The sequence below is a fragment of the Vipera ursinii genome (assembly GCF_947247035.1).
Source record: "Vipera ursinii genome assembly, chromosome: 1".
In the NCBI taxonomy this organism is placed as follows: Eukaryota; Metazoa; Chordata; class Lepidosauria; order Squamata; family Viperidae; genus Vipera; species Vipera ursinii.
Window position 1 is genome coordinate 121257032 of NC_139512.1, and position 24296 is coordinate 121281327.

At 43.3% G+C, this 24296-nt stretch overlaps 2 protein-coding genes across 7 annotated transcripts in view; one reads left to right on the plus strand and one right to left on the minus strand.

Annotated features, from left to right (window-relative positions):
* Positions 1–3067: 3067 nt before the first annotated feature.
* Positions 3068–18175, minus strand: CNOT9 (CCR4-NOT transcription complex subunit 9). 2 transcript variants are annotated; one of them, XM_083349440.1, is made up of 8 exons: positions 18010–18175; positions 15279–15458; positions 14746–14861; positions 14482–14591; positions 9195–9304; positions 5980–6078; positions 5279–5370; positions 3068–4645 (listed from the first exon to the last, which is right to left on the minus strand). In XM_083349440.1, the coding sequence occupies exons 1-8, from the start codon at positions 18031–18033 to the stop codon at positions 4471–4473; spliced, it is 906 nt and encodes a 301-aa protein (XP_083205566.1). In that variant the 5' UTR covers positions 18034–18175; the 3' UTR covers positions 3068–4470. The 2 variants fall into 2 exon arrangements, with proteins under 2 accessions (XP_083205566.1, XP_083205567.1); XM_083349441.1 differs by having other exon boundaries at positions 3068–4639; positions 18010–18171.
* Positions 18176–18268: 93 nt separating this feature from the next.
* The window catches only part of USP37 (ubiquitin specific peptidase 37), a 42918-nt gene continuing 36890 nt past the window's right edge, over positions 18269–24296 (plus strand). For 4 of the 5 annotated variants that reach the window (XM_083349374.1, XM_083349375.1, XM_083349377.1 and 1 more), the window contains exons 1-3: positions 18269–18451; positions 22850–23024; positions 23916–24084. In XM_083349374.1, the coding sequence (XP_083205500.1) occupies positions 18447–18451; positions 22850–23024; positions 23916–24084 (349 nt within the window). In that variant the 5' untranslated portion in view covers positions 18269–18446. Of the gene's footprint in view, positions 18770–22849; positions 23025–23915; positions 24085–24296 lie in introns of all 5 variants that reach the window. The other variant, XM_083349376.1, reaches the window with a different exon arrangement.

Below are 24296 nucleotides of genomic sequence, written 5' to 3' on the forward strand. Positions count from 1 at the left end.
TTCAGTTTTATTTGAATGTTCCAACCATAGGAAACAATGGCAATTTGGGACAAGAAGCTATTCCCTTATTTTCCCCTCAGAGTTGCAAAGTAAGTCAAGTTGTAGTCAATGGACTCCATATTGAAAAAAAGGTTTGGTCAAGAACATGATATTGAAAATACTTGGGGGAAAAATTATTCCCATGGGAAATAATGGAAATTCAGCTTATGCTTTCAACAACTGAGAAATGTTCAGATACATGTTTGTTTCCATGACCCACCACCAAAAACAGCAGAGAATTTCTTGAAATGAATATTTCAGTTTGCTCATTTAGACTGTGGGACAACAGCAACCAAGCTTTGACTCCTTCCTTTCCATTACTATTTTGGTTTGCCAAAGAGATTTTAAGAATTTTTTACTTTTTAAAAAAGTAATCCTATTGGTGATTACAGGATTAGTTTTTTAAAAAAGTAATTTGGAGGCACTTTTTTTCCAGTGTGCTTGCTGGGTGCAAGCCCCCCCCCCCCCAAAAAAAAAGCCTAGCTAAGTTCTTTTTTCCCCTCAGGAGATCTACTTGTAAAGCAGGTGGCATCTCATTTCCAAAAAAATAAAAACAAATCCTTTTGCTTCATGACAAGATAACATGGACAGAATACACTTGCAAATCACAAGTTCATCGAAACAACACAAGCCAACAAGCTCCTGGTAGCTTTTGCCTTTCTCCAACTCCAGTGGTATTAGCAGCCCTTGGGGGAGAGAACAGTTAGAACAATTAACCAGTGGAACAACCTGCCTCCAGAGGTGGTGAATGCTCCAACACTGGAAGTTTTTAAGAAGAGACTGGCCAGCCACTTGTCTGAAATGGTATAGGGCAGGGGTGTCAAACTCAATTTCATTGAGGGCCACATCAGCATTGCGGTTGCCCTCAGGGGGCCGGGTGGGTATGGCCTGTGTGGGCATGGCCTACTGGGTGGGCATGGCTAAAGTGCTTAAGGCCTACTGGGTGGGCATGGCCAGCTCTACATCGTTGGCATCAAGGGCGCCTATGGGGGCCTTGGCAGGAGTGGGACAGATCTGAGGGTCTCTGGCAGGAGGAGGGTCTCTGGGCCAGGGCCAAGGCAGTGGGGGCCGTTCCCTCACTGGTTCCAGGATGGCTTCATGGGCCACAGGAAACCACTTTGCGGGCCGGATCCGGCCCCCGGGCCTTGTGTTTGACATGTCTGGTATAGGGTTTCCTGCCTGAGCAGGGGGTTGGAGTAGATGACCTCCAAGGACCCTTCCAACTTGTTATTATTATTAAATGAATGCACGTGCCCACGTTCAATCTTGCTTACCTGCTTGGAAAACAAAACACTAGACAACAGCCAGCTCCCATGGAACCCATCCGTTTATCCACAAGAGCTCTTTCTGGTAGCAGAATAAATTTTTGAAAAGCACTTCGTCTGGCATGCTGGGAGGGAGGTGGCTGTGAGCTCCCTTTTTCTATCTGATCATACGGTTAATTGCTCTTTTTCTCCAAATCCTCCATTCCCAAATGAGCTCATCCTGTTTAAAGAAATAGCAGCACGGTCCTACTAGGTTCAGATATTTTACTCTGAAAAAAGATAGGGGAGGGGGAGAACAGCAGCGGCCCTATTACAAATCAGACGAGGAAGAACCCTGGAGCAGTCAGAAATTGGGCCCCTTCAGATATTTGACATTCCAAATAAACTGTCACAATACAAAGCGTGTTTTGTTCCGTATGCAAGAATGAGGAAGCCTCGAGACAAAGATGTTTTAAATACCTTATTCAAGAATTTGACATTGATGGACATTGGAACCTACAGCTTTGGATGTAAAGTCATTAGGATCATTAATTCTATGTGGCTCAAAAATAAAAAGTACTATAGTTCTTGACCTATGACCAGTCATTCAGCGGCTATTCAAAATTACTGCAGCACAAAACGAGGGGAACTACGACTTCACAGAACGCCAAGGTGATACGATCACCGTTTGCAAGTTTCATAGCTAGTTTCCACCAAAGTCAACAGGGAAGATCACAAGTCATCCGTTTTCTCCCGCAAGGAGCCTCACTACAGTGCAGGCATGTCAAAAATGCAACGTCACATGACGTCACACGACATATCACAATTTATCCCCCATTGCCGGCAATGGGGAGGGCGCGGTTTTGTCATGAGGCATCCAGCCTGTGGGCTGGCAGTTTGACATGCTTATTGTATCCATCCTCCCACCCATGCTCCCCAGTGCCAGCCCACAGCACTTACTGTTCCTGCCTGCTCCTTCCAGGCCTTGGCTGTGGCTCCAGCCAGCCCACCTACTGTGTTCCCCAGCCACCTGTGGCCTTCTCCACTCCAACTTTTCCCTCCGCTGGCCTGCCCATGCGAAACACCTCCTTAGCCGGGATTCCCACCTCTTCCCATTTAACAACACTGAATTATGATGGCAACTAAGACTGTTGTTGCTAAGCAATGCAGTCACGTGACATCATGTTTACAACAGCATGACTTAGAAGTGGCAATCCCAGTGCCAACGGTCATCATAACCCAAGATCTACACATAAATATGTTCAAGGCCATATAGCTTAGCTTGGACTCAACTACTATGCAATATGGATAAAAGCATACCCTTAACCTTGTTGAACTGCTAAACATAACCTTCACTTCATTGGTCTATATTGATTATAACTACAATCTCTCCCACGTAGAGTTTTTTCCCTCTAAATCAGTGGCCCCCAGGGACCGGTTCCTTGGAGACAGGTTTTCCTGCAGACCGAAGGGAGTGAGGTTTTGAGTGCTGCTTGCATCCTGCGAATGGGGCTATGCTTGTTTGCGTGGCCCGTTGCCAGTCCATGGACCAGGGGTTGGGGACCATTGTTCTAAATTCTTTTATCCTAACATGGTAGCATTTCTTTCATCTTAACTTTGAGAGATATATCACTCCGATCAGAGTCCATCCCAAAAAATATCTGGCTTCTCATTTATAAATACGTTGCTCCTTAGTGGCAATAAGATTAAATATATGTGTGTGTGTGTGTGTATCCTGCCCCCCACTCCCAATCACCCTGAATCAAAGAGGATCAGAATTGATTTGGCTTATTTTTTATTCAAGTTACAAAACAGAAGCAGTTGGTAAAGTCCACTCAAGGCAGGGATGAAAAACAAGGCTGTTTTAAAACAGGGAGCTGCTGTAACAGCAAAAGCAAACTATGTAGAGACAGAAGTGTTTAACTTTTGGCTTGGCCTGGCCAGCCATTTGGGGATGCAGGGGGAAAGAAAACGGGAATGGGTAAAGGGAAAGTCGGTCCCCACCCAAGCAGCAGCATTAGCTAAGGTCAAAGGCGTATACACCACCCGCTCCTAGGTGTTGTGCAACTGACTTAAGAGCCCGGACATTTCCCTCTCTCTAAATTCCCTCTTTTTTGTTTGCTACTCCCATTTATGAATAGGGGAAAGGCTGCCTCTGCAGACTGCTTAATGGGTTCCCCTCAGCTGTGGCAGGCACCTACAAACTGGGGCACAAAGTGAAGACCTGGGCGCACTTAGCCTGGCAGCAAGGGAAGAAGAGCGTGAGAGCCCTTGCACTTTGCAGCTCTGTCTACAAGGCTGAAATGCTTGCAAACATTTATTGAAATGCTTGAAGTAGCTCTTGGTCCATGTAATTTCTTCACCCTCCAATTAATTCTAACAGAGGCATTAACTGCAACAAAAGACCATGGCAGTCAAACAGTCTTCTCCTTCCAAGTGTCTTAAAGGAACAGTACTCCTTTTGTGGTTTTATGGATCCCACAGACTAGAGTTAGCAGATGTGGATCCACAGAAAGTTTGACACCATTTCAACTGCAGTCACAGAGTTAAAACTGTTCTAATTAATGACCAGAAGAATTCAATAGAAAAAAAAATCATTGCTTTCTGATGTGCTAGGAATAATCCTTTAGGAAGCTGAGGATATGTTATTGTCTCCTCCGTCTCCCCAAGAAATAAAAGTCTAAGGATCTCGTCACGATGGCCAACCCTTTCAAAAAGAACAAATCAGGAGACTCTTATGAAAATGTCATTTTTAGGCAGGAAGAAACAAAGAGGCCTTCCTGGAGCTAGATGCAGCTCCAAATGTACTCCTAAGAGGGTCAAATGACCAGATCAACATTTATTGAACTTACATGTAAACAGTGAACCACAAGAAAACTGGGGAACACTTTCCAAGCCGGCTCAACTGAACCAGGCAGGCAGTGCCCAGCTCAGTGTTCAACTGATCGTTGCAATGAAGCCCACACCTTCAAATAGGCTTGTCTGTCCCGACTGTGTTTGCTGGTGTCATAATCCTCAAAGACATGGTGAGAAGTTGCTATAGAAAGGGCCTGCAGTCCAGGTGACTATTGACAGTCTAGCGAGCTGTCCACGCATGCCTGACAGGATTTGGAAGAGGTCATTGGTTCCTGGCTCTCTGTAAACCTGAGCTGTTTCCTCCTGGGTTCTGCCACCACCTCCTTGGCTGTCACTGCGGAGGAAGGGGGATACCCCTGGGGTCGGTGACTTGGCCTTCCTGGAGATTCTTGACCAGCTGTGCTAGCCAACGCTTGGTAGTGGTGTCGTCCTTCAGAACTTGGGCAAAGGTGGTGTCTTTCAGCTGATCAGGAAGGCACTGCCTGAGGGCTTCCCGTGCCCTACATCAAGAGACAAGAAAAAGGGGGGCCAACAAATAAACTCACATGGACAAGAGGGGAGCATGCCCCTCACCTGAGTACACAATTATTGTCCTTCCATGTAAGAAACATGGTATCACATTGCATCTCTATACCCCGCCTCCTTCTCCTGTCCTATCATGTTCGCTGGAATGCTGCATGTTAACATCCTGAAGATATTGTTAATCAGGATTGCTACTTGACTAAATGATTGTAGAAATGTACCTGGACTCTGTAAAAGGCTAGATTCATTGGTAGCCCTGGACTAGTAAATACTAGTTTTGAATGAAAAGGTGACAGCACAGCGCTTCCTATAAGATAGCTAGGTGTTAACCTTGTTTTCTGGAAGTGGCTTAGAGAGTGGGCTGCTCATAAAAGAATTGTCTCCTCACTGCTGTTTAACATCTTTGTGAGGAAGCCTAAGAATCCATCCAGACTCTCAAGGAAGAGTACTTATTTTGGAGGGAAAACATCCATCAGGTTTTATTTGAAAGATGCTCTGCGTATGGGAGGGAACTGGACTACTACCTAGCGTTTTAAACTGCAAATGTGACTAGTTCCGAGTGCAGCGCCCTCCCTAACCCTAATCAAAAGATCCCTAGATACTTTTAAGATGTCTACCTTGGATTATCGGAAAGGCGAAGGTAACAACGGACCACGTGTTTCAGCAGCCTGGCAGACGGCTCCTTGGACAGTTGCAAGACCATTTTACCCTAGGTTAAAACAGCAAACAAAAATAATGAAGAAATATATTGACTTCCTTATGCTCATTCCTCAGTGCTTTTGCTGTCCAGTGCTCAATTCAAAATGCAGGGCCTTTTCAGGTAGCAAAACAGCCTTTCATATATTACTCTGAAAAATATTATGTGTATAGAATTGATTTTATTTTATTTGAAGAACTTAAAATAGTAGCCCATTGTATGTATAGTAATCCAAGACAGCCCAGCTCAAAACAAACAAAAACATATAAAAAATTATCGGTGCCCCAAAACGACACTCTCCCATGTAATAACATGCACATAGAGATCCAGCGTGACCCTAATCCGACTCTTGGGGGAACGGCTAGGTGGGGAGCTGCTGGATCTCGGGGTGGGGGAGGGTTTTCCACAGGGCAGAGGCATCTATGGAGAAAATGTACCTCCTAGTCCTGCAGATGACCTTTAATGGAAGAGGCCTGGAGCTATCCACCCTATCCAGCAGAGTGGAACCTCAGAGGGAATGATCCCACAAAAAAATCCAGCTCCGTGCCATGAAAAACTTCAAACATAATAAACAGGATCGTATCTTGAGCTATTTAAGTTTTTATAAACAGAGCAGCCTACCAGTATCATTGCAACATGAGAAAATCGTTCATAAGTCTGACAGATGTAAGCCAATCCCGTATCATCTAATAGGATCTTCTGTAGAATAAAAGTAGCAACCTGAAAGACAGAAAAGAATACGGCTGAGCAACTGCTTGAGTTGAAAAAGTTACAGGACTAGGGCAGATCTTAGTATCTTGGATCAAATCGTTCACCAAAACCAAATAGTTAAATATTTCAATCTGTGGATTCAGAATTACATACTGAAAAATTGAATCCAATCCACATGAAACAGTAAGACGCGGAATGAATACAGGTAATCCCAAGTTACAAATGTTCTCTTAGCGAACGTTTGAAGTTATGCAATAACCACCCCCTAGTTTTTACGAAAAAGTCCCAAAATTTAGAATGTTGCTGCACCATGGCAGTCATTCACCCCTACAGATGACCCCAGAGGCACTGCGACATTCACCCTGGCTATTCCCTCCCCCCAGGTCTCCCTAGGCACTAGGCCTGTGAATACTCACCTGGCAAAGGATTAGAGTCTTCGCTTTCTTGGCTGTTTCGCTGCTCCAGGTCTTCGGTGCGTTTGCAGAGAATGGAGGCCTATGGACCGCAAGATCACGCGAGATCAGTGGCGTGAGATCTCATGCTACTGATCTCGCATGATCTCACAGTAGTTTGGTCTATGTTCTCTGCAAACGGAGGCCTGGACGAGATCTGTGGTAAAAGGCTTTGCAAATGAAGGTAAGGAGGAGGCTGAAACATCGAAGCCTTCCCTCGGTTTGCAAAGCCTTTTGCCATCTTTGCAAAAAGCTTCTGCCGTCGAGAATTGAGCCCTGGGTTGATGTGTGCATCGCCCCTGGCCTCTGTTTTGCCGGCTGAGGCCTTTAGGAAAGGCCTCCACTGCTCAGAACAGACCTCTGGAGTCACAAAGCTGCCCCTGACCTCCGCCCCCAGAATGGACCTCCCCCCTAACCTCCGTTCTGGGAAGCAGAGGCCTGGAGGTCTCCGATGCCTAGAACGGATCTCCGGAGCCATGCATCTGACCCCCTGACCTAGGTCCTGGGTATTGGGAGCCTCTCCGCCCAGAATGGAGGTTGGGGGCAGTGGCCACATGGCTCCGGAGGTCCGTTCTGGGCGGCGGAGGCCTCCTCCAGGATAAACATTTTTTGGCCAAAGGCCAAAAGCTTCTGAGGGCCATGATCATTGATATTCAGGCACCCACCCACTTTTGCAGAGAATGGGTGCCTGACTTCCCGCAAGATCAGGGCATCCAGAAGCTTTTGGGCTCTGCGTGAAAAGTGTTTGCAGGCCAACAGGAGTTTGAAGCAATGTGATTTCGTTGCCCCCAACCTACCTTCTGCATGCAGATGTTTTTTCCATGCCAAGCCTGGAAGTTTTTGGAGAAGACTCACCGACGCTGCCCGCCACTCCAGAAGTGGCCAGCAGCCCTGTCAGAGAAGCTGAGCAGGGCGCTCTCGTCCTGTTCTCCCTCTGCTCTCGCGGGGAGCGGACAAAGAAACAGGCTGGAGACAGATCTTCACAAGGTAAAAGTGACCCGGCGTGACAGGATTGGGGGAGGGTGAGAGAGCAATTGTGGGGACCCAGGGGAGAGAGAATGAGGTATTTCAGTGGGTCGGGGGAAGTCTTGGGTGGTTTGAAGCAGGTGGCCTGCTCCATCACTAAGCACCCTATGGCCTTCCCCACCCTGAAGTACCTCATGTTCACTTAACGAGCTTAAATTAGTGAATTCCTGGGCAAAAGCAGGGATTGATTGCGTTCGAGGTACAAGATTCACTCCTATAAATCCTTGAGTTACGACTGGAATGGGCCGGCTCCATTACATTCATAACCTGAGGACTACCTGTATTATTGCAACTATCTTTCCTAATGCTGTAAAATACTATCAATCAAGCTGCAAAATGTTGGCCAAGTTTGTTACATGTTGGTTTTTTTTAATTGTAACTGACCCAAGTTGTTTTAAGACTTGGACGGTGTATAAATGAAATTAATGTTAGCAAAAGGTAAACAGTTTCAACTGTACAGATATATATATATATATATACATCCATAGACAGAGAACTAGCAAATGAATCCATGGCAACAGTACTACACAACACACCCAACTTAACCAAAGATACTAAGGCTGAAATACCCAGAATTGTGGACCTCATCAAGCTCTGTCTCACTACCCACCTTCAGTTTCATGGACAAATACACCAACAACTCAGAGGAACACCCATGGGACCAGCTCTCTCAGGACTCTCAACAGAGACTGTAATGCAGCGTCTAGAAACTATACCACTCCTTCGCATACAAGCGAAAGTATGGATCCGGTGGTCTCGAAGGTGCTTTTTCAAAAGGCAACTGGACTGTTTTTTTCCTCAAGGAAGAAGAAGAAAACGTTTGCTTCTCATGGAAGAAGCTTCATCAGTTGGGATGGTGGGGGGGAAGGGAAGAATAGGTTCAGATAGGGTGGGGGCAGGGAAATGGAACAATGAGATTTCTTTGCAGTCCTCTGGTCATTAGCACTTCCTGTGAGAGCTGTTGAGGCCACTTGGGAGTTTATCTGTGCCCTTTAGGGGTCCCCTAAATCAGGATGCAATTGATTCCGTGTGATCTTTTGGAACTGCTGAAAGGGCTGCATTGTAGACTGGAAATAGGTGGCGTCTTATTGCCCCCTCTCTGTTGAGGGAGGGGTGTTCAATTCTAACATAGATGGATTCTTTGCACACCCCTCCCTCAACAGAGGGGGAAGTGTGGTGCTATCGTAACAATTTACGATGTACATATGGTAAGAATAAGCATAAAACTCTTTTGAAATGAAAAAATGGAACAGACATCCATGAATTTGCTTTGTTTAAAAAGCAATGATTTTTTTTTAAATGAAGCAAGGAATCGTGACAATTTGAAAGTCACATCTTCAATCGCTTTGTAGAGAAAAAAACAGCGTGCTAATTTTAGATGGAAAACAAGTCTGTTTTGCACTGGAATATTAATAATTTGAATGGAAAAACACAAAGTTTGAATAATTTTACTGAATTAAAAGCAGCGACATTTTTTAAACTTCACTGTCGGACAAATTCATGACAATTTTGAATATATATCTGCACTCTCTTGGTCGAAATACCCAACTTGCTAACTTTGGGTGTATCACAGAAATATGATGCATAGGCAAGTAAAAGAAAGCAACTATGAAGTTGGAATAATTTCATTAAAAATGAAAGCAATACCGTTTTGGAAAGCTCACTGCCAGACTCCATGATGCGCAAACACAAAGGGATAATTTCAGTTGTTAGTAGGAAATTGATAACTTCTTGTTCATCTGTTTTCACAAGAGCCCCTTTAAAAACAGAGAAAGACCAAGTAAAATTTCATATAGTTTGACAAAAATCTAATGGAAGTTTAACTGACCACAGCTAAAAGAAAACTAGTAAATTATAACTTATTAATGGAAAGATGGTAGAACCACCAACCAATTTCAACTAATTGTGCTCAAGTGTTACTCTGGTATTTTTCAATTAATTAAACAACCTGTCTAGATTAGTAAGAACTAATGTTGATTTATGATCCAAATTAAATTAGCTTACAGTTTATCAAGGCAAAATCATTCCTCCATGATTGTAATAAATAAATGTCTGCTCTCACAAATCTAAAACTTGCTATAGAAGTTTACCCACTAACAGGACCTTCCTATCTTTTATTCCTTCATTAACCAAATTTTAAATGGACAGAATTACAGAAGAGATTTGTAGGACTAGAGACTTGATTTCTGATGGAATGTTTTTCCCCTTTGAATATAGTTCATTAAGATATATAATAATTTCTTCTGGAGCATACTCAATCTAGACCATAATTGTCCAACCTTTTGGTGGCATTGAGTGAAGAGGAATTGTCTTGGGCCACATACAAATATGTACTATAGTTACCATATATAGATAACCAACTTCCTTTATTTTTTTATATTTTTATTATCTTGTGGGGGTATATTATTAGCTGTTCAGAGTTACAGTTTGGATATGCCCGATCTACACTATTAAAAGCATTTGAAAAATTGTGACATCACATCATTTAAAAATCAAAGGACCTTTTTAAATACTACGTAAAACTCTTACATCAGATACAAGAGGCTATTCCAGGGGCCATCAACCTTTCTGTAAAGGGCCAGATTCTGCCTCTATTCTGCATCCATGGGAAGAGCTGGCAGATCTGGAGGCCAAGGAGCATGGCAGCCATTGGATAACGCCGACCTCCCAGCAAGGATGCTGCTGACAGGATGCCTTGCTCTCCTTGGCTCTGCTCCTCACTTTGGAGTTTAGCTGAGGCTTAGGCATGATGGGCCATAGTTTCCTAAGCCAAGGGATACACAGAGCATAAGAAATGAACTTGTGATTTGAATTTGATGAGTCAATATGGAAGTCTATATGGTAAAAATTTTTTTAAAAATCTGTTTCATTATCTTATCAAGGACTGATTATAAAAACAAGTCATAGATGGTACAGGTGGTCCTTGCTTAATGAACAACTTTTTGAAATTATGATCGTGCTGAACTTACGACACATGCCTGAAGTCACGGCTGTTGCATCCTCAGTCAAGAGATTGCAATCTGGGCCCTTGACAATCCCTTCCGCTTACAATGGGTTGCCAAGCACCACATAATCATGTGATCATCATTTGCAATCTTCTCTGCTGGCTTTCCCACAAGTCAGTGGGGAAGCTGGCAGGGAAGGTTGCAAGCTGCTGCCTGCCAAAACAATTCCATTTGGTTCCTGGGGGCTGGCTGAAAAAGGTCTGTCCCTAAATCCAAGCAGGATTTTGACATGGAGCGTTTGCATCATGAGGTATTTGGAGAAAGCCCCCAGAAATAAGAGGGAGCTTATACCTTGTGGAAAACTTCAGATATTGAATCAAATCAATTTTTAAAGTATTTTTCCTCAAAACTGCCAACGGGACCTATAAGCACATTTAAACCACATAAAATAAAAACAAAGTTATACCAGTTCCTTCAATATTTTGAGGACTTCCATTTTATATTAATTGATTTGTAAAATAAATTATCTAGACTTAGAAGAACTAAAAAATGTAGCAGTGGGACATACATGTGGGATTAACCTGGATTCCCTAAGTTTACTTCCTAGTTGAACTGACATTCATGCTAAATGTCAGAAGTCTATGGTACAGACCATTTTAGGATAGCTTTTCCCGATATCTTTGTCCTTCAGATGTATTGTGACTGCTATTTCTATAAAGCACTGCCAATGTGGAAGTTCTAACACTGACAATCTGACATATATACCTCTCTCCAAGCTGCACAGCAACGGTTCTACCCAAGCTACCTGACGCCATCTCAGGATTGGCGGTCGAATTTCCAAAGCTTATGGTACTGGGAGACTTTAATCTACCTTCCCTGGGCAGTGCATCAGAAGTGGCCCGAGAGTTCATGGCCTCCATGACGGCCATGGACCTTACTCAAATTACTCAGGACCCAACTCACGAGGGAGGAAACATGCCGGATCTAATTTTTGTCTCTGGGCAGTGGCTAAATGGGCTGGGTGGGGTTACTCCAACATCACAACCCCTTTCATGGACAGACCACTACCTCCTGCGGTTGGGCCTCCGTCACGTCACCCCCCGATGTCAGGAAGCGGAACCGACCAGGTGGTTCCGCCCCAGGCGCCTGATGGACCCAGATAAATTCCAGATGGCGCTTGGACCGATTCCCACCTCCCTCTCCCACAACCCGGTCGAGTCCTTAGTTAATGCCTGGCAACAGGCTGCTTCGGAGGCGCTCGACCGCGTTGTCCCTTTGCGGCCTCTGACCCGGCGCAAGTCCCGACTCGCTCCTTGGTTCTCCAAGGACCTGCGGGAGATGAAGCGCCAGAGAAGGGGCCTAGAGAGCATTTGGAGAGCCAGTCGGTCTGAGTCTGACCGAACACAGTTAAGATCCTTTTCTAGATCCTATCTTGTGGCAATGAGGGTGGCAAAGCGCGCCTACTTCACCACCCTCATTGCGTCCGCAGATAATCGCCCGGCCGCCCTATTTAGAGTGGTCCGCTCCCTTTTAAGTCAAGAGACGGGAGAGGACCCCCTACATGGACGGGCTGAGGAATTTAGTAAATATCTGGTGGACAAAATTGCTCAGATTCGGGCTGGTCTGGACTCTGACTGGGCAGTATCTAACGAGAGGAAATCGATGAAGTTGGCCAAGTACATCTGGGAAGAGTTCGATCCTGTGACTCCGGATGAAGTGGACAAGATCATGGGGAAACTAAGTGCCGCCACATGTTTGTTGGACCCGTGTCCCTCCTGGCTAGTCTATGCTTCTCGGGAGGTTACACGAGGCTGGCTCCTAGCAGTTATCAATGCCTCACTGAGTGAAGGGTACTTCCCTGCTGCCTTGAAAGAGGCGGTGGTAAGGCCCCTCCTCAAGAAACCGGCACTGGACCCAGCTGTTTTAAACAACTTCCGTCCTGTCTCCAACCTTCGCTTCCTTGCGAAGGTCGTTGAGAGTGTGGTGGCGCGACAGCTCCCTTTGAACCTGGAGGAAGCTGAATATCTAGATCCGTACCAATCGGGTTTCAGACCGGGGCACAGCACGGAGACGGCATTGGTCGCGCTGGTGAATGATCTCTGGCGGGCCCGAGATAGAGGTTATTCTTCTGTCCTGGTCCTATTAGATCTATCAGCGGCTTTTGATACCATCGACCATGGTATCTTACTGCGTCGTCTTGAGGGGCTGGGAGTGGGAGGCACCATTCTGCGTTGGTTCTCCTCCTACCTCTCGGACCGTTCGCAGACGGTGTTGGCAGGAGGGCAGAGGTCAAGCCCTAGGCCTCTTAATTGTGGAGTGCCTCAGGGTTCGGTGCTCTCGCCCCTCCTGTTCAACATCTATATGAAGCCGCTGGGAGAGATCATCCGTAGCTTCGGGGTGAAATATCATCAATATGCTGATGATACCCAGCTATTCATCTCCACCCCGAACCAACCCAGTGATGCCCTTGATGTGATGTCCCGTTGTCTGGAAGCGGTACGGATTTGGATGGGAGAAAACAGGCTTCGACTCAACCCGGCCAAGACTGAGTGGCTGTACATACCGTCATCTCGTTTAGTCCAAGAGGTTCCATCTCTGACTATAGGAGGAGAGATGTTACCTCCCATTGATAAAGCACGCAATCTGGGCGTCCTCCTAGATTCACGACTCAGTTTTGAAGATCACATTGGAACCGTGGCTAGGGGGGCATTTGCCCAGATTCGTCTTATATACCAATTGCGCCCCTTTTTGGACCGAGATGCCCTACGTACAGTCACCCACGCACTCGTTACCTCCCGTATTGATTACTGTAATGCTCTCTACATGGGGCTGCCCTTGAAGACCACCCGGAGGCTTCAGCTGGTGCAGAATGCAGCTGCACGGGTTGTGATGGGAGCTTCCCGATACTCCCATATTACACCCCTCCTGCGTGAGCTGCATTGGCTACCAGTTGCCCTCCGGGTGAGATTTAAGGTGCTGGTACTTACCTTTAAAGCCCTACATGGCTTAGGTCCGGGATACTTGCAGGACCATCTGCTGCCGGGAACAAATTCCCATCGTCCAGTACGCTCACACAGAGAAGGCCTCCTCAGGGTACCGTCAGCTAGGCAATGTCGGCTGGCGACCCCCAGGGGGAGGGCCTTCTCTGTGGGAGCACCAACCCTATGGAATCAGCTCCCCCCTGAGCTTCGGATAGCCCAAAACCTCCAATCCTTTCGCCGCGGCCTCAAAACACACCTGTTCCACCAAGCTGACCTAGACTGACAGGCATTTTAATTAATTTATATTTAGTATTTTTAATTCATTTTAAAATTCTCTAATTTTTATTGCACTGATGTTCTCAATTTTCATTTTATCTTGATTTATGTACTTATTATATGTTTTATTGTGAGCCGCCCTGAGTCCTTCAGGAGATAGGGCGGGATATAAATCCCATCAATAAATAAATAAATAAATATAATTTCACATAGTTCTGTAACTCAAGACAATTTCAGAAAATTTCCACCTGAATTAATACGATGCATTTCTATACTTTTTGCTGATGATTCTAGACCCGTGGTGGCGAACCTATGGCACACGTGCCACAGGTGGCACGCAGAGCCCTCTCTGTGGGCACACGTGCCCTCGTCCCAATCCTAGGCCTTCAGCTGGGTTTTATAAAACCTTTTTGTCTGAGGCCTCCGCCGCCATATGCAAAAAAGAGGTTCAATTTCAACTTCTTGCGGGGGAAAAAAAAGATCTCACTAGGTTGGAATTGATTGAACTTTTTAGTCCCACCCAGTCTGCCGTTACCACCACAGCCATGCCCACCCAATGGGCCACGCCCACCCAATGGGCCATGCCCACCCAGCACCTGATGATACGTAAGTGGGTTTTGGGTTGCAGTTTGGGCACTCGGTCTCTAAAAGGTTTGCCATCACTGGTCTAGTTTATTCTTCATTTCTCAAAAGCAAGAATTTTATTATAGGTAGCATTAAAAAGCAACTTACCAATTACCCCAAGACTTGTGAGTCGCAGATATTCAAAGGGACGAGTCTTGCTGACAGTGTGCAAGAAGGGATACAAGAAGAGAGGGATATGTGCAGCAAGGAAAGCTGACCTAGACAGGAATGGAAAGTGCATTTGACAAAATAGCAATCAGGAAGAGATATCTTTTATCATAACTCACGTTAAAATAACTATTTAAATATTAAGATAACTTTATTAGCTAATGATTATGATTCCCACAATGTCAATATGCAAATCATGTATACCTGGTTTCTGGATGTGATGCAACACATTGCAAAAGTGCCAGAGCATTGCATACTCTGTTGGATTGATGAGCTGTCAAAGTTGGTGGATTTATAGATGGGTAGATATTTACAATTTCCTATGAAAAAAAAAACCACTAGTGTGAAAATATTTCTTTAGCATTAACAATCAACCCACTAATTTGCTATTGCCATTGACAGAAAGAATTGATACATTTTTTGCTCATATACTGACTAGACAAAAGCAAATTATTTAAAAGAAAGCTAAAGACATAAAATATAGCAATTATATGAATTCTGATTTTGGAGATTTTTATAGTTTGACTGGGATATCCCAAATTATTTATTACTATCTTTAAAGTTCCTTAGGAACTTGATCTTGGTTTGAAGCAACTGTCACTATATTATTATGCATTCATTTTTTCAGTTGAAGTATAAAGTTATAGTGTGACTTAGGGTATCTAGATATGTGCAAAACAAATTGCTTTTAAGATAGGTGGGCAAGGTATCTCAATTAAAAGTTGCATTCAACCTACCTGTAAAAGAGCTGCAATTGTGCCAAATGAGTGCCATAACATTGGGGCAAGATCAGGGACAGACTCTCGTTTTTTACTCAGCTCCAATAGTGCATTCTCACGAGTTTCAGGACTGGATAGTTCATTAATCCACTGGTAAATCTTCTCTCGATCAACCTGTGCAAGTGCCGTTGGCACCGGCTTTAAAAAGAGAGAACGCACTTAAGGAAACTTTTTAATTGTGACCAACTTCAGATATTTCAATTGAAACAGGGCAAGCAACAGATATGGATGCAATTAAGTGGGTTTCTTCAGAGAGAAGACCACTGCCTCTTTGAAGGCTAGTGGCACGAGCCCCTCATGCAAAGATGCATCCTACTCTGTGGAGCTCCCCAATCAATCACTTATGGTTAGCTCACATGAACCAAAATGGGCAAGGAACAAAAGTGAATGTGTTAAGGTGGACACCTTAAAAACATTTTGTTTGTATCCTCAAATGTCATAAGCTGAATTTGATTAGTGTATTGGATACCCTAGTACACACTGTATCAAAAGAAGTCAGAATTCAGTATGGATGTTCAATAGTGAGCTCCTCGTTAAAAAAAGAAAAGTAAAAGCTGAGAGCCTCATGAATACAGGACAGAAAAGAGAGATGGAAGACTGAAAATAAATCAGTGCCAAACTATGAAACTATGGTATGTCAGAAGCAACATGAAAACCTTGGGAGAGTGTACTTGAAAGCATCTGTGGAGAACAAGAAAAAAATGACATGAAAGAATGGATGATAATGTGGACTGAATAAAAAAAATAAGTGACCAGTACAAAAGAAACATGGTGAAGAAGTTCAAGATCCTAAAAAAATACAGTGACAAGTTTACAAAGTAGAAAAGACAATGTATGAAGCAGCTTACAGACATGATGAAAGCAAAAGTATTTACAATAGAAAGCTAGGGAGAGTTATAGTGAAGTGTTAACTACATTCAGGTATATTTCCTTTCCTGAAATCATCCTCTACAGCAGGGGTGTCAAACTCGCAACATCATGTGACGTGTGACCACATATCATGACTTTTTTCCCATTGCTGGCAAGGGTGTGGGCGCGGTTTCGACATGACGAGGGCCGGCAGTTAGACACCCCTGCTCTACAATAACAGTTCTATTACTTACTCCCGTTTTGTGCTTTGCATAATGTTGCTTACCCTGCAAGGGAATAGCATGATGGGTATATAATATATATAGCTACCACCTGACCATATACTACAGCAAAAATTTTGCTCTGCTCCTTTAAATAGAGAGCTGAGATTAAATCTTTTCACATCATCATTCACAAGAATCTGGTACAGATAGCCCAGGATTACAATCATTTGTTTAGTGACAATTCAAAGTTACAACACTGAAAAAAGTGACATCATATGACCAAAATTCAGGCACTTAGCAACTGGCAAGTATTTAATACAGTTGCAGTGTCCCAGGGTCGATGATCACCTTTCAACAATGTCAATGGGGAAAGCCAAGTTCACTTAACCGTGTTACTAACTTAACTGCAGTGATTCATTTAACAACTATGGCAAGAAAAGTCATAAAATTGGGCAAGTTCACTTAACTATATTAGCAACAGAAATATTGAACTCATTTGTGGTCATAAGCTGAGGACTACCTGTATCAGGTACCAACAAAGACTTATGCTATTCTCATTCCTTCCAAAGTTTTATTCCATCATTACAACATTCTTCAACACCAAAGTAGTTTGTGTATCTTCAATGGTCATAATTATGAACCTCTGCCTGATTTCTAAACTGAATGTCATTCCACACATAGTTAATTGTACAAACATGTTAATATACAGTGATGTAATAAGTGTGGCGGGAACAAGAGAACAATGGAACACAAAAATCTGGAGGGAAGAATCAAAACAAAAAGGAACAGCATTCAAAAACAAGTGCCAAGAATGGTACACAAGAGGCCTGGTTTTCCACTCATACCTAGAAAGCGAATCTACCACTGCAGGTTTTAACAGAGAAATGGCATCTAGCTTTTCGCAACTAATCGAATACTTAATTTAGCTGAACTTCTACCAAGTTACTGCTATGTTTGCTGGAAGTAACTGGTAGAAACTAATCCAACCTACTGACATTTTAAAGCTACAGTCCTATATATGCTTAGGGGGAAAAATCATTTCATTGGGTTACTTTCATGCAAACATAATAGGCTCCCCAAACAGTACTTTTTGAAAAACTGCAACGCGTGAATATTAAAAGGCACATGAATAACACTAAATGACGGCAGATAATTAAACATACCATCACCAGAATTTTACATAGATCTACAACATCCAGCAGCTAGCCCTCAACAAACTTCCTTCAAATCACTAATCGCTGGAGCCATGTTCCTACGTACCAACGTTATGCACCGGTAATTACAAACCCGCATAGTTTAACATATGCAAAATGCACGCAACCATCACCAGGTTGCTGCAAGCGCAATCGGAAGTAAGCTCGTAGCACTCTGGCTCCCCAAAGACAAGCTCAACTCCTGATCGGCGGCCACCGGGGAACAAGGAGCTGAATGCGCTGGAAAGGACGAGCATTTCTTATCGAGGACAATTTGGCGGGAAAAAAGGACGGCTCCGTCTGAGCCCCCTTCCCCTTAAGCTCGTCCTCCAACGGGAGGAATGAACGGCTCCGTTCGCTCCGCAAGCAGGCCTCTTGTTCCCCTAGTAGGCACAATCCGCATCAGGCCTCACTTGGCCTTACCGCAGCCGTGGCCAAACTGTGCATGGTCGGGACTTCCTTTGCGAAAGAGCTCAGGAGGCCGCTTCAACTTCAGCTGCCGCCATCATGGATCCGAGCGCAAGCCACCGCCTCTTCCTCTCGGCCCTTCTGCCTCCGCCGCTCTTGCAACTGTCGTGACCTCTGACCTCTCCTGGGGACCGAGGAGGTAAGAGGTTGGAGCGCATGCGTCGTGGCCGCTCCAAAGCAACTCCAAAGCGCGCAGGGGAATAAAAAAACAAAACAAAAAAAAACAAGGAGCCCGATCCTTTGCGCGTGCGCAGAAGAGCGAGCGAGCGAGCGAGCGAGTCGTCCCTCGGCCCCGCGAACTAAGTCGTCTCGAGGAAAGTTGCTCCTGCCGTCATCCGCGTGGAGGTCTGCGGCGGGAAAGGCAGCCAGCCAGCCAGCCAGCCGTCGCCGTGATGACGTAGGGGGTCTCCCTCTTCGTTTCTCTCCCGCGATTGTTTCTCTCCCCACCTTTCTTTCCTTTCTTTTTTTTTTTCTCGCGTGCGTCTTTTGCGTCAGACGGACGTTCGCGCGCCTGATCTGGTTCCCGCCAGCTGCTCTTTCCCCAAAACGAAGGGGGAGGCTCCTCCTCCGCTTTGGGTCCGGGCGAAGCTGGGCTGGCACGCCGTGAGGTAAAAAAAAGAGGGGTGAGAGCTCAACGGGGGGGGGGGGAGACCCCACCAATCAGAAGCGAGGCGACGGCATTTATACAAGGAGAGGCTGGAGGGAGCCTATGAAGGTAAGAGGGAAAGTGCCGCCGCCGCCATCCCTATTGACTAAGCCGGGTGCGGGTGGTGGGTCTCTGGGGGCGGATTCGAAAGGGGAAAAAGGGATGGGAGAGGATGGCGGAGTTTCTTCGTGCGCCACAAGGGTCCCGGGGAGCTGTTGCTGGACTGGTGTGGCACGCTGGAGCCTCAACAGCTAACCCCACTTGTAGCTTCGCCAACAGGGCGAAGCCAGCCTCTCTCTCTGGCTGCTTTCTTTATACCTGGGAAGTCGGAATGTTCTGCCCTCACCTCCGTGCAACACAACCGCAACAGTGGAAACGCTGCACGTAGTCTTACTAGTTGGGTTGCCGAGAAGGCAATCTTCATGGGGTCCAGAGATGAAATGGACTCGCCACACCCTTTCGGCCGTAGTAGATTTAGATTTTTAGATTTTATTAGATTTATAGACCACCCTTTCCCGTAGGACTCAGGGCGGTTTACGGGGCATTTTAAAATCACATCAATATAATCAATAGTATACAGATAGTCCTCAACTTACGGCCACAATTGAGCCCAGAACGTCTGCTGGGCGAGCGAGACGTTTGTTAGGTGAAGTTTGCCCCATTCTACAGTCCTTTCTTGCCGCGGTTGTTAAGTGAATCGCTGCCGTTGTCACTAAGACGGTGGTTAAGTGAATCTGGCTTCCCCGTTGACTTTGCTTCTCAGAAGGTCACAAAAGGGGATCGCGTGGACCCCCCCCAGAACACTGCAACCTTCATAAATATGAACCACTTGCCAAGTATCTGAAATTTGATCACATGACCATTGGGGATGCTGCACCGGTTGTAACTGTGAAAAATGGTGTTGTAAATTGAGGATTACCTGTAGTCCCTCCACCACTTGCTTCCTCAGGAGCCGTTATCTTTCTTCCCATCACCCCGTCTGACTTTTTGCTGCTCCAGATTGAAATCTTAACCTTAATCCATCTTTTAATTTCTCCAACCAAGGCTTCTTATCCTCTACACAAAATGCCTCAAAGGTTAACCACCAGACTAGCTGCTGGCATACTGACTTTGCTGTTGTGTCTCTAGCGGAAACCTGGCATGTAGAATTGAAGCAAGTAAGACTGGTTTCCTTTATTGATAGACTACTTCAGTGTTTTAAAAATGGGCAGCGTAGAAAGTGCACATCCTGGCAGCTGGTCTCTTGCGTTCATCTGCTTGCTGCTTTGAAACTTTTGAAGCTGCCTTTCAAGTCTGAACCAGCTTGCTGAGAAGAAGAAGAAAAATACATGGGGAGTTAACTGTGTTTATCCTAGTTTATATGAAATTTTATTCTGCCAGTCAATATTTGATTTATACAGGTAGTCCTCGACTTGTGACTATTCATTCAGTGACCATTCAAAATTACAATAGTACTGAAAAATTGAAGTTAAGCCCAGTGAGCCTCAGAAACAAACCAGCAGCTTCTAATGTGAACTGCAGAGCATTCTGTAGAAGTGCCCCTGGAGAATCGGTTTAGCAGGTTTTAGGACATTGGAAGCTGCTACCCTTTGCAAAGCTTTGCAGGGCTGAGCAAAGGGCCAATGGGTAAGTTCTGCTAGTTCTGGGGTTTCCTTTACCCCTTGCTGAAGCCTGCAGACTGGTTTTCCAGGAGTCTTCCAACAGACTCTGCTGTGCACCAAGTTCCTGCATCCCTCCGTTTTCTCTGGTTCTGCCACCACCTCAAACAGTACCTCTCATATAATCTCCATCTTTGCCTGGGGAGTTGCCATCAGCATTCCTGCCTTAACTAGTGTTGGGCATGGCATGTCACCCTGTTGTACTTACCACGCACATCCCTGGGCTCCACCTTGCCAGGCTAGAAGCAGGAAGAAGATGGCAAGGATCAGTGGGGGATGGCAGGGGTAAGTGGCACAGTGCAGAGCAGCCAAAAGGGCAGAGATGTGGAGGAGATAGGAGGGTTGGGGGAGTTGGAGTGAAGGTGGCAGGACAGGAGAAGCATAAGGTCCTTGCCTACTGACAGTGCTGTCATGGCCTAATGACCGCAGTTGAGGCTATTGGAACTGCTGTTGCTAAGCAATGTGGTCACATGATGTTTTGCCTAATGACTGCATCACTTAGCGATAAAAATTTGTATCTCAATTGCCACTATAGGTCAAGGACTACCTGTGGTACCCTTTGATTTTTTCTATTGTTAGTGACATTTTCAGGGGATTAGTCCCTGATATTTATTATAAATGTTCCCAACTGCAATAAATCATTGGGGATAGGTGGGTTGAAGAAATAGTAAAAATGGGCACTAGGATACACTAGCATCTATTCACATCTTTTTCACTTTGATAGTATTTGTGTCTCTTTGAACCCATACATAGCAATGGTATTATTTGAAAATACACTTTGCAACTTTTTATCCTTTCTGACACATTGTTTCCCAAAATGTCTATGGAAGAATTCATATCTGTTTTGTAGAAGAGTATAACCTAAGAAATTGAGTTTTATTTTCTTTTGAAATACACAATAGAGTTCTGTTATATTTAAAATGTAGATACACAAAAATCTGTGTATCTGTTTTCTAATTAGGATTTTAAGAATAAAAGCCATTTTGCAACAAGTGTAACTTCAGTATACTGAAAAATTAAACTCATGATTCTAGTCAGCTTAAACACATTGAATATTGTAGGATCGGTTTGCTAAAAAATAGGATTCAGTGTTAAAAGTAGTGTATTGTACTACTAGCGGTGTCAGAGCTAATACTTTTCCAACCTTGCTAAAATTATTTTAATATTAAAAAGGAAAGATACTTGGGCACCATTAGTAGTAGAGATTTGGAATGTGTTAGCAATATTTAAAATTAAACATTAGAATATTAAAGCTTCTTTCACACTCGTGAAATGTTTTTAATGTTTAGGTTTTAATTAAATGATCTGGTAAATAATGATATCTGATTAGACATTGAGCTTATTTGAATAATATGAAAGAAAGGTTAAAAACTTATACAATCTAAAAAAAGAAAAATGTTTTTGACTATATTAACATTAATCCATGATTAATTTTAACAGGTTATATATCATAGGAAAAAAGAAATTATTACCATTAAAATCAAGAAAAGCAGTTACTCATATGAGCTATTGGTATCAGAACACTCAGTAGCTAATATTATTAAAATCATTATTACTGTATTCAACTAGTGCTGTTATAATGAATAGTCTTCTCATTAAATAATTGGAGAATGTTTCCACCAATCATCGGTTTTATCAAAATTAATTTGAGAAACTTTTTCCTTAGGTTTATGTGGTGTTTCAAGACTCTGAGCAGTTTACATTGCATAAAACTAAACTTTAAAAAATCTGTAACAAACATACCAAAGAGGACTCTGATGTGACACCATTAAAGGATGCAGAATCTTCAGACATCTTCAAATGCTTCTCTGAAGCCATGTTTTTATGTGTCTTTGCAAAAAATAAGTTTGAAAGGTGGTGGCCTGAATATTTGGGAGTAGGTTGATAACAGAGGCAGGGAGCTATCACTGGGAAGCCTTGAATACAGTGTCCCTGTACATGGCATTCCTTCAGATTTGCTTCAACTGTTATAATTCATTTAGCATTTGGTTTAATACACACACACACACACACACACACACACACACACACACCTCATATTCCTAAATTTCTTTAGAAAAGCTGTTAGGTCTTTCAGCTACTTCATCCAATTCAGTTACACTTGGAAGTTGGGTAGCTCATCAGAATATATCAGATTTATTTCTGCTCTGCTGTATTTGCGATGAACTGTTAAGATTCAGTATTTCTGTCCCATGTACTTTCCCCTGTCCTTTAATATTCTGGAATAGTTTGGGATTCATGAGGCATTGCCCTCCCTATTTCATGGAGAATTAATTATGCCAGTAGTATTTGTTTCACTGGTAAGCAAGCACAGCTGAAATTAGGCTGCATTTTGGGTTGGGGGTAGTCACATTTTAGAAAGTTAATGTACAAACTACTTGATTTTAAATTTACTGCCAAGTTTTGGAATAGATGTAAACCATAGTAAACAACTTTTTAAATTTATTTTTTTAAAAAAGCTGTGTTAAAGACTAGTCTTCATTATTTTCAGAAAATATTTGTATGAAAATATGACTCCATTGAAATTACATGGGTCTGTTCGCATGCGGAGCATACAAACTGGGACTACAAAATGGAAAGAAGGAACATTTGAAATTGTGGATAAAGACAGCAAAGTGATTTTGGTAGTTCACTACAATGCTGGAGGAATTCCAAAAATATTTCCGGTGAGTTGGATTGTCAGGGGCTTCTTTTTGTTTGAAGTATCTTATGATTTGAGCCTTTATGAGTAGCTGTCCTTTTCAAATTCATTTAACTGTCACTTGAATTTTCCTCACAGATTCATTTCACTTTTTCAGAACACTGACATTATTATATTGGAAATTATTCAGTTGTGTATGTTCAGTGAATTTGTATATTAAAGAAAAAATAAAAATGTTAAATTTGTCAGAAAAATACTTGTATTTTGTAAACATTATGCATTTTTAATGAGGACGCTAAGGTTAAAGGTGATTACTGCTTAATTTTCTTTGAATTCTAATGTTGAAACGCTGTTTGATTCATTTTTTGGGTTCTACTCCTTTATATGCACCATTTCCATGACAGTTTCAAAATATGTGTGGGATCCCGTCTCAATTCTGGAAACCTCATATTCATGTTTGTATTGGAGTAAACCCTACTGAATGAACAAAATGATTTAAAGGTTGCATTAATCCTCTGCCTTTTGGAGCACACAGTGTCTTTTATTTGTATCAACAGTTTTATGTTTAGCTGAGAAATATCCAATTTGTATGATAAAAATATGAACTCTCTTAATTTTTTAAAAAAGAGACAGAATAGGAATGACAGATTGAAAATTGGATAGCAGTTTTAGAATAAAGAATGGTAGTCCCATTTTATATTGTGGTGTCAAATAGACAAACGTAAATATTGCCCTCTGTCAAAAAAGACTTTCCCTTTGTAATAAGGTTGTATAAAGTGTCATTGTACTTAGAATTTGTGTTTGGATGCTTATAGAGTTTATGAACATACACAGGCTATGATATAAACTTTTTTATACATATGTGGTTTTATATATGTATATGTACATATATGGTTTTCATGTATTTTCTTTCTAGTTGAACCATAATATAAAAAATGTAGTTGTACGACCAAGTAAAGGGAAATTGTGTTGCTTGATGATAACACTGAAGGATTCTAGTGTTTTGACTCTTGATAAAATACCATCGAAAGATGCTGATGAAATGAAGCTGTATCTGGAAGCTATTCAAAACAAGATTCAGACAGGTTAGTATAAAACAACTTTCTAATTTCTTGGAGAGGAGATAGATAGATAGATAGATAGATAGATAGATAGATAGATAGATAGATAGATACATAGATAGAGAGGGGGGGAGGGAGAGAGAGAGAGAGCAAGCAACTGGATAGTGTGATGGTTAGAGCACTGCCTTTGACATGGGAGATGAAGGTTCAAATGGCTGCTAGTACTTGTCACTTAG

Bases quoted from the DNA above. Each gene is read 5' to 3' on its own strand.
- CNOT9 (XM_083349440.1), bottom strand. From the start codon at position 18,033: ATGCACAGTTTGGCCACGGCTGCG. The intron at 6,079-9,194 runs GTATTGCTTTCA...TCTGTCTTTCAG, and splicing joins GCAGTGAGCTTTCCAAAACG to GTTGCTACTTTTATTCTACA. The intron at 5,371-5,979 runs GTAGGCTGCTCT...GTTTTAACCTAG, and splicing joins CTCATGTTGCAATGATACTG to GGTAAAATGGTCTTGCAACT.